Here is a 12,126-nt window from a genome sequence, read left to right as displayed (position 1 = left end):
CCCGTGCTGTGTTGCAGGTGGGGGTGGTGAGTGCCTTTGCCCAGACCCTGCGCAGGTCTGAGGGCTCTGGGGGTGCCCCCCTGACCCGAGGTGCCCCCCGTGCCCCCCAGGCAGCGGCGGCGGGCGCCTTTGCCCAGACCCTGCGCCGCTACACGTCCCTGAACCACCTGGCGCAGGCGGCGCGCGCCGTGCTGCAGAACACGTCCCAGATCAACCAGATGCTCAGCGACCTCAACCGCGTGGACTTCGCCAACGTGCAGGTAACCCCAGAGCCCCTGCTCCCCACCTGCCCCACGGGTGGGCTCCGCTGCCAGGCCCTCCATAGCCACCAGTCAGTCCCCAGTGCTGGATGAGCTGGGGTGCTCAGCCTGGAGAAAAGGAGATCAGGGGTGGCCTCATCCTACAGTGATACTGGGGTCTGCTCAAGCCAGCTCTCATAAGCTTTTTGGAGATCTATGGCACAGCCAAGATAGCTCAGCTACCTTAGGAGGCATAAAATCAGCTTCTGTGGTAGTGTTGGAAGCAGAAAATTTTTAATAAAAGGCAAAATAACAAAACTTTTTACAGAAAAAAAAGTGAGCCAGGTGCAAGAGGTTCTTGTTCTGGTAAAACACCTCACAAAAGCAATTAGTTTCTTTGTTCTCTTCTGTTTCTAGCAAAAGGCAGGACTTTTTGGCTCCGGTCTAATTTGCTATCTTTAAGTTTGAGGTGAAGTCCCCCAAGTCCTATGAGCTGTCTTTTTCACTAATTGAGGAGAGAAACGTCTGGGCTTTTTTCCTTTTTAAGAAGACAAAGGATAGTTTTGTCATTCTGTCAACAGAGGGCACATTCCTACACTACAGCTCCTGGAAGGTGCCTGTGCTCAGCTGGGGCTGGGCTCTTTCTCCAGGCAGCACTGACAGAACCAGAGCACACAGTCTCAAGCAGTGTCAAGGGAAATTTAGGTTGGATATTAGTCAAAAAGTATTTTTCCAGAAAGGGTGATAAAGCTCTGGAATGGCTGCCTGGGGAGGTGGTGCAGTCCCCATCCCTGGGGGTGTTTAACAAAGCCTGGATGTGGCACTGGGTGCCAGGGTTGAGTTGAGCTGTTGGGGCTGGGTTGGACTCAATGATCTTGAAGGTCTCTTCCACCCCAGTGATTCTGGAATTCTGTGAACAAGGTGATAGGTTTGGTGTTGCTTTCCCGGGTGAATTTTCCCACCTCACTGTGGAAAAGCAGTTTCTGTAAGATTCACAGATCATTAAGGCTGGAAAAGACCTCCAAAACCATCCAGTCCAACCTTCAGCTGAACCCTGCCATGCCCACTAAATCGTGTCCCCACATCCACTCATTTTTTGAACACTTCCAGGGGTGGTGACTCCACCACTTCCCTGGGCACCCCATTCCAATTCTCCACCACTTTTCCAGTGAAGTATAAAGTGCTTCCAACAGTTATGGAGTTCTAAAAATACTGTGGTCCAGACAGATCCGAGGGGCCATGATTCAGAGCTGGTTTGCAGCCCTTGCCTGCTAGAAATTAATTCCTGGGTTGGGATACACCACCATGCAGGCCTGGCATGAGTAACTGTGAGCCCTTCTTCCAAGCAGGAGCAGGGCATGAGTAACTGTGAGCCCTTCCTCCTGAGCAGGAGCAGGCCTCGTGGGTGTGCCAGTGTGAGGAGGGCATGGTGCAGAAGCTGGAGCAGGATTTCAAGCTGACTCTGCAGCAGCAGAGCTCTCTGGACCAGTGGGCCAGCTGGCTGGACAACGTGGTCACTCAAGTGCTGAAGCATCACGAGGGCAGCCCCAGCTTCCCCAAGGCAGCCAGGCAGTTCCTGTTGAAGTGGTCTTTCTACAGGTACATTTTCTTTCCCATTTTGGGGGTATTTCTGCATCAGCCTTGGGGCATGTAAAGAACTCCTTGAAAAGCCAAGGCCAAGTTCTTTACTCCATGAAACTCTGCTTAGCTGTGGTTCTGGTGTCCTTTCAGGACAGGGATAGGATAATCCATAAACTAAATTTCTTAAAGCCAAGGCCAAGTTCTTTACTCCATGAAACTCTGCTTAGCTGTGGTTCTGGTGTCCTTTCAGGACAGGGATAGGATAATCCATAAACTAAATTTCTTAAATTGTTTTGATACTTTTGGCTCAGAGACAGAGACAGTGTTGTATCCCACAGTACCACCAGGGTCCAGAGCTCACATCAGCCAGGGCACAGGTGTAAAACTGAACCCAAATTTGTGATTGCTGCCCCTTCCCAGCTCCATGGTGATCCGGGACCTCACCCTGCGCAGCGCCGCCAGCTTTGGCTCCTTCCACCTGATCCGCCTGCTCTACGACGAGTACATGTTCTACCTGGTGGAGCACCGTGTGGCCCAGGCAACAGGGGAGACCCCAATTGCTGTCATGGGAGAGGTGAGAGCCCTTTATTCCCTACAAGCCAACCCAAAAGAAGCAGCTCTTCAAAAGACACCGCTGGCTCGCAAAGCGCGCTGCGCCCTCGGCTTGTTTTACAACAAAAATCATTTATTGAGCTGTTTTGGCACGAGGACAGAGCTCCTGGAGCATCTTCCCTGAGCTGGGGGGTTTGGGGTTTGGGGTGGTTGAGCATCATTTGGGCTTTGGAGGCCTGGAGGAGGGAGGGAAAGGATCTCCACCCTTCTCTGCACCCCCTGTGGCTGCCAGCCCTGACTTTGGGACTCCTGACAGGGCAAAGTCCATCAAAACCAAGCAAAAATGGTCCAAAAGTTGCTTTCAGCAACTGAACTTCTCCAGGCCTCTGCAAGCTCCAGCATTACATGCACAGTCAGCCACTCCCTCCATTTTTGAGGTGAAGAAGAGGATGATGGGGTTGTTTGGGCTGTTTGTGAGGGTTTGGGGTTTTTTTGTTCACAGTAAGTCTGGTGCCTGGCTTGCAGGCAGGTCCTGTCCTGCCTAGCTGAGGCCACATCAGTTTTTCCCTCTGAAATACAGAGTTAAAAGCCCCAGCTGAACCTGTGACAGCAATGCTGAAACTACTGTGAGTTTAAAACTGAGCCCACGTGCTCAAAACTGATCTTGTTTGCTCCTTGAATCTTTCCCAGAGCTCATGGAGGGAGCCAGGAAAACCAAAGCCTGTTGGTTCTGCCTTCCCTCCCCCTCCCACACTGCTCCAGCTGCACTGCTGAGTTCCCACTATTCCCTGCAAAGCCTCCACCTCCAGTGATATTGAAGGAACAGGAAAGGCAGAGAGTGGCTCCCAGCACAGCCCAGCTGGGGGAGGCTCCCATCCCTCAGGCTTTTCCTTCATTAAACCCTTGCAGTATTCCTGGTCTCCAGGAGGAGGCTGATTCTTCCCAGCAAAGAAGGATGAAGTGTCCTCCCACTCTCCTCAGCTCCTGCCCAGCTTTCCATGACTTTCCAGCATTGCTGTCACAGCAATTTGGTGTCTCAGACCTTGTCATTGAGGGGGACACCACAATTCCAGAGCCAAGGAGCTCCCTGGTTCCACTTGGCACCATGGCCTGGCTGCCCAAACTCTCTCAGCATCACTGCAAAGGCTTTGCAGAAAGGTGAAATGCCTGAGAGGTGGAAAGGGCTGAGAAAAGGCACCACTTTTACCTGCAGCAGCACTTGATCGTCACCTGAGAGGTGGAAAAATGTCTCCCTTAATTGCAGAGCTAAATCCTGCCCTGGATTGTTGTGTGTGGTGTTTGCCCAGAGGTTTAAATGGCACCAAAAGGCTTTTCCCCCAAAAGCTGTGGCTGGTTTTGATTTCTGCTCTCCACCACCAGCACCCATGCTCGGTCTCTCCTGGGTGCTTAAAATTGTCTGGCACCTCAGCTCCCCACAGCCTCACTGACCCCACAACTCCTTTTTCTTTCAGTTTGGTGACCTCACATCCCTGTCCCCGACGCTGCTGGACAAAGGTACCTGCCCTCCCCGCCGGGGGCTCTGCTGCTCGGGGTGGGCTGCCCGTGGGAGGGGGATGCTCCTGCTGCCTCTTGCAGCTGCCCTGCCGGCTGGCAGCCCCGCTGGCCCCTGCCCTGCCCTGACCGTGTCCTTTGCAGATGACATCAGCGAGCTGGGCACCGAGGGGGACCCGGGGGAGCCGCTGGTCAAGCGGGAGCGCAGCGAGCCCGGCCACTCCCTGCAGGACATCTGAGACCCGGGACACACCTGGCCACTCCCTGCAGGACATCTTGAGACCCGGGACACACCTGGCCACTCCCTGCAGGACATGTGAGACCCGGGACACACCTGGCCACTCCCTGCAGGACATCTGAGACCCGGGACACACCTGGCCACTCCCTGCAGGACATCTGACATCTGACCCGGGGCTGGAGCGAGCCATCCATCCGGAGCCAGGCGGGGCCAAGCCCGGGCCCCCCGGATCTGCGTTATTATAGTGCCTCTTAGTTTCTCTTTCTGTTTACTTGTGTTTGAGGATGGGCTGAGCCGGTTTGGCTGCCAGTGTCCCTCCGGAGGGGAGGGAGAAGCTCCAGAGTGTGCTCCCAAAGGATGCAGGGCTCTGTGGCCAGCAGCAGGTGGGATGTGCCTGGCTGGAGGAGCTCTCCTGCCTCTCCAGCTGAAGCACAAACGAGGCTTTCTCTGTCAGGGAAGGTGCTTTGGGTTCCTTCCCCTCGTCTCAGACTTCACTGTGATACAAACTTGAACCAATCAGTGCCCAAGAAGAAGGAAAAACACCCGGCCCTTCTCCTGCAGCCTTTCCAGACAAGCTGTGCTGGCTCTGGCTTTGCCAAATCTCTTGCACGGGGGGCACAGGCAGCTGGTGTCCCCTGTCCCCCCTGGGAGAGGCTCCAGGCTGCACATCCCGACGGACACAGGCGTGCTCTGGGACTGTGGGATGAGCATTCCCACCTGCTTCCATGGCCCCCCAGCCTGGCCCTTCACCCCAACGCTCCTGGGATGCCAACAGCCAACTCAAGATACCAAAGGACTCCGAGGCAGTGGCAGCTGGAGGCAGAGCGTGTCCATTGTCCCACGTGCCACGAGTGCCTGGGGGCAATCCCGTGGTGATCCCATGGAAATCCCATGGTGATCCCATGGCAATCCCGTGGTGATCCCATGGTGATCCCATGGAAATCCCATGGTGATCCCATGGCAATCCCGTGGTGATCCCATGGTGATCCCATGGAAATCCCATGGTGATCCCATGGCAATCCCGTGGTCATCCCATGGAAATCCCATGGCAATCCCCTGGCAATCCTGTGGTGATCCCATGGCAATCCCGTGGTCATCCCATGGTGATCCCATGGTGATCCCATGGCAATCCCCTGGCAATCCCGTGGCAATCCCATGATGATCCCACGGCAATCCCCGTCCTCCACGGTGCCCAGGCAGACAGGAACTGGTCCCACATCCTGGGGTTTGTGAAATTCCCACCCCCTGTCCTGCTCTGAGGTTGAAGGAGGGTCTGGAGCAGGGGCGAGGGGGGGTGACCACAGTGCCTTAGGGGGGCCTTGTTCCCATTCCCTGCTCCAGATGGCCCAGCATGGCTCAGACTGGCCCAGCACGGCTCAGACTGGCCCAGCACGGCTCAGACTGGCCCATCCCAGGTGGGGAGGGGCTGGCACAGACCCCCAGCACTCCGCTGGCTCTTCCCTCTCTGGGTCCCTTGGCCTTTCCCGTGGGGCTGAGCTGGGGGGGCTCTGCAGGGTTTATCCCCTCCCCATGTCCTGGGGGGTCTGTGCTGCCATGGACTGCCCTGGGGTGCTGTGGGCCACACTGAGGTGCTGTGGGCCACAGGGCAGAGGAGGGGGGATCTGTCATCAAAACAAAGCCCTGGGGCAAACCTCTCTGTGAATAAAGGCCGTGTCATAAATAGCTTCTATTATTATGGTTTCTGGTGATGCAGTGTTTGGTGTGAGCTTTTCCAGGTGTGCATTTGCCTAGCAGAGTGTCTTCTACCCAAATCTCTGATTTTCTCACTCCCAGTGGCACCGAGGCAGCTGTGGCACTTCCAGACACGCTGCTAATGGCAAGTGACACGGGCGTGTGTGCAGTGGCACATCCTCCCTCTGCCCCCTCCTTGTGCCAGGGCAGTGTTTGTCTGTAAATGTCTCACATGCAAGTGGCAGGAGAGAAGTGAGAGAGGCAGATTTAAATGTACATAGCCATGAAAACTCCCCGGGTCAGAGTCCACACTTGGGATCCTGCTGACGAGATAAGAAGAGTCTAAAAAAACAACAGAGCAACCAAATCTTTACTGCCCTGCTCCCACTGAGGGCCACAGGAAGTTCAGCTCTTCCTCTGAGGGAAGCCAGCGTGCAAAGGAGATGCTCTGGAGCTCTGCAGCAGCGTGTGAGGAGGCTGGAGCAGCACCCAAACCCCTCCACAGCATTCCCAGCTACAGCTGAACAGCAATAAATGTGTATCCAAGCCAGGCCTGCACAAGGAGTGTCGTGGTGCCATTTCTTCTGTGACCCTGCTGAGAGTGCCAGGAGATGCTGCAGCAGCCTGGGGGGATGCAGGAGCTGCCCAGGGCAGGGTGATGAAGCAGGGCAGGGGTCTGCAGGGAGGCACATTCCCCCCGGAGCAGCAGCTGGTGTGTCAGGTAACCCCGAGGGGAGCAGAGACTGAGCACAGCGCCGCTGGAGGATTTTCTAATTAAGCTTCCAGACTAATTGAGAGGATGGGGGCAGTGGGGATGGGAGGGGTGGGACAAGGGCTGGGTCGTTCCTGCTCTGACCCCTCAGCAAGGTTCAGCCTCTGTGCCTTTGCTTCTCTCTCCCCCTGGATTAAGCCCAGTCTGGCTGCACCAGACAGAGCCTGTTCCTTTGGGAATCTCAGCTCTGGAAGCAGGAGATTATTTCCCCCAGGGGAGCTGGGCAGCACCTCCTGACCCTGAGAAAATCTGCCTCTAAGCACAAAGCAAACACAGCTCAAAATCCTCCTGGTAGCACCTACACCCCATCCTCAGCCTGCCTCTGGCTCCATCCCCTCCCAGACGGGCAAATCCTGCACAGATTCAGCACCAGCATCCCAGGATTTTGTCTCCCACCTCTTCCCAAGCAGCAGAGAGCACCAGGAGGTGGCAGGAGAAGGGGAGGTGCCACCAAGCCTGGGGAAATCAGAGTAGAACATTCCAGAAGCAGCTGGACAGTGCCATTCCCTGTGGCTCATCCCAGAAGGGCAACCCTGGAGCTGGGCAGGGGGGCACAGCCCAGGGGGCAGGGGACACTGCAGTGCCACCAGCCTGGGAGGAGCTGCTGCTCTGGGGGCATCCTGGAGTGTCTGGCACAAGGGTCTTCCCTGAGCTGGGCATTTGGGGTGGTTGAGCATCATTTGGGCTTTGGAGGCCTGGAGGAGGGAGGGAAAGGATCTCCACCCTTCTCTGCACCCCCTGTGGCTGCCAGCCCTGACTTTGGGACTCCTGACAGGGCAAAGTCCATCAAAACCAAGCAAAAATGGTCCAAAAGTTGCTTTCAGCAGCTGAACTTCTGCAGGTCTCTGCAAGCTCCAGCACTACCTGCACAGCTGGGCAGGGGGGCACAGCCCAAGGGGCAGGGGACACTGCAGTGCCACCAGGCTGGGGGTGCTGCTGCTCTGGGACAGCCAGGACACCCTGCAGAGCCAAGGGACAGGGGACACTGCAGTGCCACCAGGCTGGGGGTGCTGCTGCTCTGGGACAGCCAGGACACCCTGCAGAGCTCCAACCTGTGCATGGCTGCTGGGATGTGAGGGTGAGATGAGCCCTGGACTCGTCTCCTCTTTGTCCCCTCTGTGTCCCTGGGCTGGGATGGCTTCAGGTCCATGTTCTGGCACTCCTGGATTGTCCCCACGGTGTCACAGAACAGGCCCCATGTCCAGGAAGCCTCTGGGCCAGGGGCTTGGGAAATGAGATGAAGCTCTCAAAATGAACCAACACAAAATACAGATTTGAAAGCAGGAACCAGAGCCACCTTCTGTTGTTTGCCTGCAACTTCTCCCATCCTTTGCTCTGCAGCAGCATCTGCCCTTGTGCCAGGGCAGCCTGGGCCTGTCCGTGTGGCCCCAGGGCACATCAGCCAGGCCCAGGAGGGCTCCCAGCACCAGCAGTCCCAGTTCCACCCTGCCCTGGCACTGTCCCCAGCCCAGTGTCACCCCCTAGCTGCCCCAGCTCCCTCACCCTGCCCCTGCTGCCCAGCACGGGCTCAGGCCATGGGGATGTTTCATTGCAGACCCTTCCCATGGCTCCATGCCTGCTCCTCATGGGATGTTTCTGCAGGGAGGAGGGCCCTTCCCTGCTGCCCTGGCAGCACTGAGAGCCCCAAGGAGCGGTGGGGAGCCCAAAGGATTTGAGAGCCCAAAGGATTCCCTGCACAGAGGCTTCCCTTCCCCGTGTGGCTGTCACAGTCCCCGCTCAAGGCAGGGAAACTGAGGCACAGACACAGAGGCCTCGTGGCTGCAATTCAGTGCCCCCCTGGCTACCAGAGGGGACAGGTTCTGCTGGCCCTGCCCTGCCTGCTCCCTGGCCTGGCTAATCCAGGGCTCAGCTGGGGCAGTTTAACCACAAACAGGTTTCACCTGGAGCAGGCAGTGTGGGGGCAGGTCCACAGCCACCCTGCAGCTCCTTCAGGGTGTGTTTATAAACCCAGCCCCCCCTCACCCCAGGGGTTTTCTCTCTTTCCTTTTTTTTCCCCCTTTTTATTTTATTTTTTTTTTCTTTTTTTTTTTTTTTTTTTTTGCCTTTGTGTTTTGGGAGTTGCTGCCTCAGGATGTTTGGGATGTTCTGCTAGAGCTTAGAACTTTCTTCCAGTGCTACCAAGCAGGTAAAGACACAACCATCACCTCCCCCAGTGCCCTGCCCTGGGCTGGCTCTGGGGGCTGGGGTGTCCCAGCACTGTCCTTCTCCTGTGTCACCTCCCAGGTGAAGGGACAATGTCCTCACGTGGCTCTGGACTGCCCCTGGGGCTCGATGCCCAGCCCAGCTGCAGCACCCCAGTGCCTGTACCCAGGAATTCCCTCCTGGCACAGCCTCTCCCTGCCCCGTGGAGCTGCTCCCTCACCCTGCTCGGCCAGGAGGACACCGTGGAGAGCTGCAGAGGGTACGTGGGAGTGCTGAGCATGTTTGTCCTCAAGGGACGTGTCCCTTGCGTGGGATGTGTTTGATCCAGCCTGGGAGGCTCCTGAGGCACGGGCTGGGGTCATTCCCTGTGCCCAGGACAGGGCTGGGGTCATTCCCTGTGCCCAGGACAGGGCTGGGGCTGTTCCCCATAGCCTGGGCAAGGCTGGTGGGCACAGGTTGGGGCTGTTCCTTAAGCCCAGGCCAAGGCTGGAGTTGTTCCCTCCAGTGCAAGGCTGGTGGGCACAGGCTGGAGTCATTCCCCGTGCCCAGGGCAGGGCTGGGGTCATTCCCTGTGCCCAAGCCAAGGCCGGAGTCATTCCCTGTACCCAGGGCAGGGCTGGGGCTGTTCCCCATAGCCTGGGCAAGGCTGGTGGGCACAGGCTGGGGCTGTTCCCCATGCCCAGGGCAAGGCTGGAGTCATTCCCTGTGCCTAGGCCAAGGCTGGAGCTGTTCCCCATGCCCAGGGCAAGGCTGGAGTCATTCCCTGTACCCAGGGCAGGGCTGGTGGGCACAGGTTGGGGCTGTTCCTTAAGCCCAGGCCAAGGCTGGAGTTGTTCCCTCCAGTGCAAGGCTGGTGGGCACAGGCTGGAGTCATTCCCCGTGCCCAGGGCAGGGCTGGTGGGCATGGGCTGGGGCTATTCCCTGTGCCCAGAGCAAGGCTGGGGCTGTTTCCCATACCCAGGGCAGGGCTGGTGGGCAGAGGCTGGGGTTCATTCCCCATGCCCAGGGCAGAGGCTGGAGTCGTTCCCCATGCCCAGGGCAGGGCTGGTGGCTGCCTGCTGGGGTTCATTCCCCGTGCCCAGGGCAGAGGCTGGGGTTCATTCCCCGTGCCCAGGGCAGAGGCTGGGGTTCATTCCCCGTGCCCAGGGCAGAGGCTGGGGTTCATTCCCCGTGCCCAGGGCAGAGGCTGGGGTTCATTCCCCGTGCCCAGGGCAGAGGCTGGGGTTCATTCCCCGTGCCCAGGGCAGAGGCTGGGGTCGTTCCCCGTGCCCAGGGCAGGGCTGGTGGCTGCCCGTGGTGTCTCTGCTGCCCCACCACGGTGTCCTGGGCAGCAGCTGACCCCTGTGTCCCCACTGCTGTGCCAGGAGCTCCTGTGAGCTGGGGGTGGCCCTGCTGGAGCCCTCGTGCCCCGGCCCCGACCCGCAGCTGGTGCGCAGGATCGTGGCCCAGGTGGAGTTCTACCTGTCCGACGAGAACCTGGCCAAGGACGCCTTCCTGCTCAAACACGTGCAGAAGAACAAGATGGGCTTTGTCAGCATCAAGCTGCTGACATCCTTCAAGAAGGTGGGTCTGGGGGTGCAGGCTGCCTCCCGTGGGGTGTGGGGAGCGCTGGGCTGTGTCCTGCTGCTGCAGAGCTGGGCTCTGCTCAGTGCCCAGGGGAGCAGGGAAAGCTCCTCAAACCACCCCCAGGGCTGGGCTCACCTCTTCTACCCATGGACTGCTTTGGAAGTGATCATTCCTTAACCAAAAAAATCCCAGGGAAGTGCTGGTGGTGTGGCTTAGGGGGAAGTTGTGGCTCCTTGCCAGAGCCTGGGGGACACTGGGCTGTCTGCAGACCCCAGAGCTGCTCAGGCAGAAGGGGGACATTGCCCTGGGGATGTTTGATGGGGTCACAGCCTGGCTGGAGGCTGTGGAAGTGATGGCCTGCTTTGGAAGTGATCATTCCTTAACCAAAAAATCCCAGAGAAGTGCTGGTGGTGTGGGTTCTTACCAGAGCCTGGGGGACACTGGGCTGTCTGCAGACCCCAGAGCTGCTCAGGCAGAAGGGGGACATTGCCCTGGGGGTGCTGGATGGGGTCACAGCTGCCTGGAGGGGGGGTTTAGGGTGGTCCCTGCCGCTGTGGGGGATGCAGAGCGATGGGCATTCCACCCTCCGTGCCCAGGTGAAATACCTGACCCGGGACTGGCGCCTCACCCTCTACGCCCTCAAGTTCTCGGCGCTGCTGGAGGTGAACAAGGAGGGCACCAAAGTGCGGCGGCGCCTGCCCATCCCCGAGTACCTGCTGAGCGTCCCCCCCAGCAAGCTGCTGCTGGCCTGGGAGCTGCAGCCGCGGGAGCAGGACCTGCCCCTGCAGAAAAACTTCCTGGACACCATCACGAGGATGTTCAGCCCCTTCGGCGCCATCGCCTCCATCCGCCTGCTGCGGCCGGGCCGCAAGCTGCCCTCGGACGTGCGCAGGTACTCGGCGCGCTTCCCCGAGCTGCTGAGCCGCTGCTGTGCCCTGGTGGAGTACGAGAGCCTGGAGAGCGCCCGCAGCGCCGCCGAGAGCCTGGGGCAGCGCGACTGGCACGGCGTCAGGGTGGTGCGGCTGTGCGGCAAGGGCGGCCGCAGGAGAGCCGCGGAGGAGCGGGCGGCTGCGAGAGCTCCACCCGCACCTGCGGCCTTCCCCCGCAGCCTGGAGGGTTCCCTGCTCCAGCCCGAGGGGGCCGCGGGGTCGCTGTCCCTCCTCCTGAGCCGGGAGCTGCCGGCACCGAGCTGGCCCGGGGCAGACCCGGGAGATGGCAGCGGGTTCCCCGGCTCGCTGCTCCCTCCGCTCGGGCTGGGCGCCGAGAGCCGCCCGGGGGGCTCCTGGACACCCTGGGGCAGCCTCCTCTGTCCCAAAGCTCCCCCCAGCCGTGGGCAGGGGGTGTCCGAGCCCCTCAGCCTGTGGGACGGGGTCCTGCCCCACGGCCCCGAGGGCACCGAGGGCTCCGGCTGCAGCCTCGGGAGAGGAGAGCTCGTCCTGCGGCGCTGAGACTCCTTCAGATCCAGGGCTAGGGTTTGTCATGGTCTTTCTTTTCCCTTCTTCTTTCGAGGGGAAGGCTTTGCTATGGCCCTGCGAGCTGTGGGCAGTGCAGTGCAGCTGATCCAGGGAACAGGTTTTGGGGCAAGGGCGATGCTCGAGGCAGAGGCTGAGCAGCAGCAGGAGCTGTGCTGTGCTCATGCCGGTGAGACTGTGCTTGCTCAGGGCCCAGGGCTGGGCTTGGGGTCCAGGTTTTGGATGAGAAATGGACAATAAAGAGAGATGAAGTTTCCAGGCACTCTCTGGGTCATGCTGTGATTTTTTTTTTTAAATTTTTTTTTTAATTTTATTGGTTTTTTTCCCCTCATCTTTCCA

At 58.9% G+C, this 12,126-nt stretch overlaps 2 protein-coding genes across 11 annotated transcripts in view; both read left to right on the top strand.

Moving 5' to 3' along the window:
* The window catches only part of RFX2 (regulatory factor X2), a 70,695-nt gene extending 66,514 nt beyond the window's left edge, over positions 1 to 4,181 (top strand). For 9 of the 10 annotated variants that reach the window (XM_039700426.1, XM_039700423.1, XM_039700431.1 and 6 more), the window contains 6 exons: positions 18 to 56; positions 150 to 260; positions 1,630 to 1,838; positions 2,241 to 2,394; positions 3,845 to 3,887; positions 4,029 to 4,181. In XM_039700426.1, coding sequence (XP_039556360.1) covers positions 18 to 56; positions 150 to 260; positions 1,630 to 1,838; positions 2,241 to 2,394; positions 3,845 to 3,887; positions 4,029 to 4,123 — 651 coding nt within the window. In that variant the 3' untranslated portion in view covers positions 4,124 to 4,181. Of the gene's footprint in view, positions 1 to 17; positions 57 to 110; positions 261 to 1,629; positions 1,839 to 2,240; positions 2,395 to 3,844; positions 3,888 to 4,028 lie in introns of all 10 variants that reach the window. The other variant, XM_039700432.1, reaches the window with a different exon arrangement.
* A 4,451-nt stretch (positions 4,182 to 8,632) lies between these two features.
* LOC120498096 (la-related protein 6-like) lies at positions 8,633 to 12,040 on the top strand. Its single transcript, XM_039700433.1, has 4 exons — positions 8,633 to 8,732; positions 8,831 to 9,008; positions 10,114 to 10,312; positions 10,912 to 12,040. The coding sequence occupies exons 2-4, from the start codon at positions 8,842 to 8,844 to the stop codon at positions 11,761 to 11,763; spliced, it is 1,218 nt and encodes a 405-aa protein (XP_039556367.1). The 5' UTR covers positions 8,633 to 8,732; positions 8,831 to 8,841; the 3' UTR covers positions 11,764 to 12,040.
* The last annotated feature ends 86 nt before the right edge of the window (positions 12,041 to 12,126 follow it).

The sequence above is a fragment of the Passer montanus genome, unplaced genomic scaffold (assembly GCF_014805655.1).
Source record: "Passer montanus isolate IOZ18808 unplaced genomic scaffold, ASM1480565v1 scaffold140, whole genome shotgun sequence".
NCBI classification, from domain to species: Eukaryota; Metazoa; Chordata; class Aves; order Passeriformes; family Passeridae; genus Passer; species Passer montanus.
The sequence above is the reverse complement of the archived record's forward strand: the minus strand, read 5'-3'. Positions and strand labels throughout refer to the sequence as shown.

Coding starts and splice junctions, on each gene's coding strand:
- LOC120498096 (XM_039700433.1), top strand. CDS start 8,842: ATGTCCTCACGTGGCTCTGGACTGCCCCTGGGGCTCGATGCCCAGCCC. Junction 9,009..10,113: donor ACCGTGGAGAGCTGCAGAGG/GTACGTGGGAGT, acceptor CTGCTGTGCCAG/GAGCTCCTGTGAGCTGGGGG. Junction 10,313..10,911: donor TGCTGACATCCTTCAAGAAG/GTGGGTCTGGGG, acceptor CTCCGTGCCCAG/GTGAAATACCTGACCCGGGA.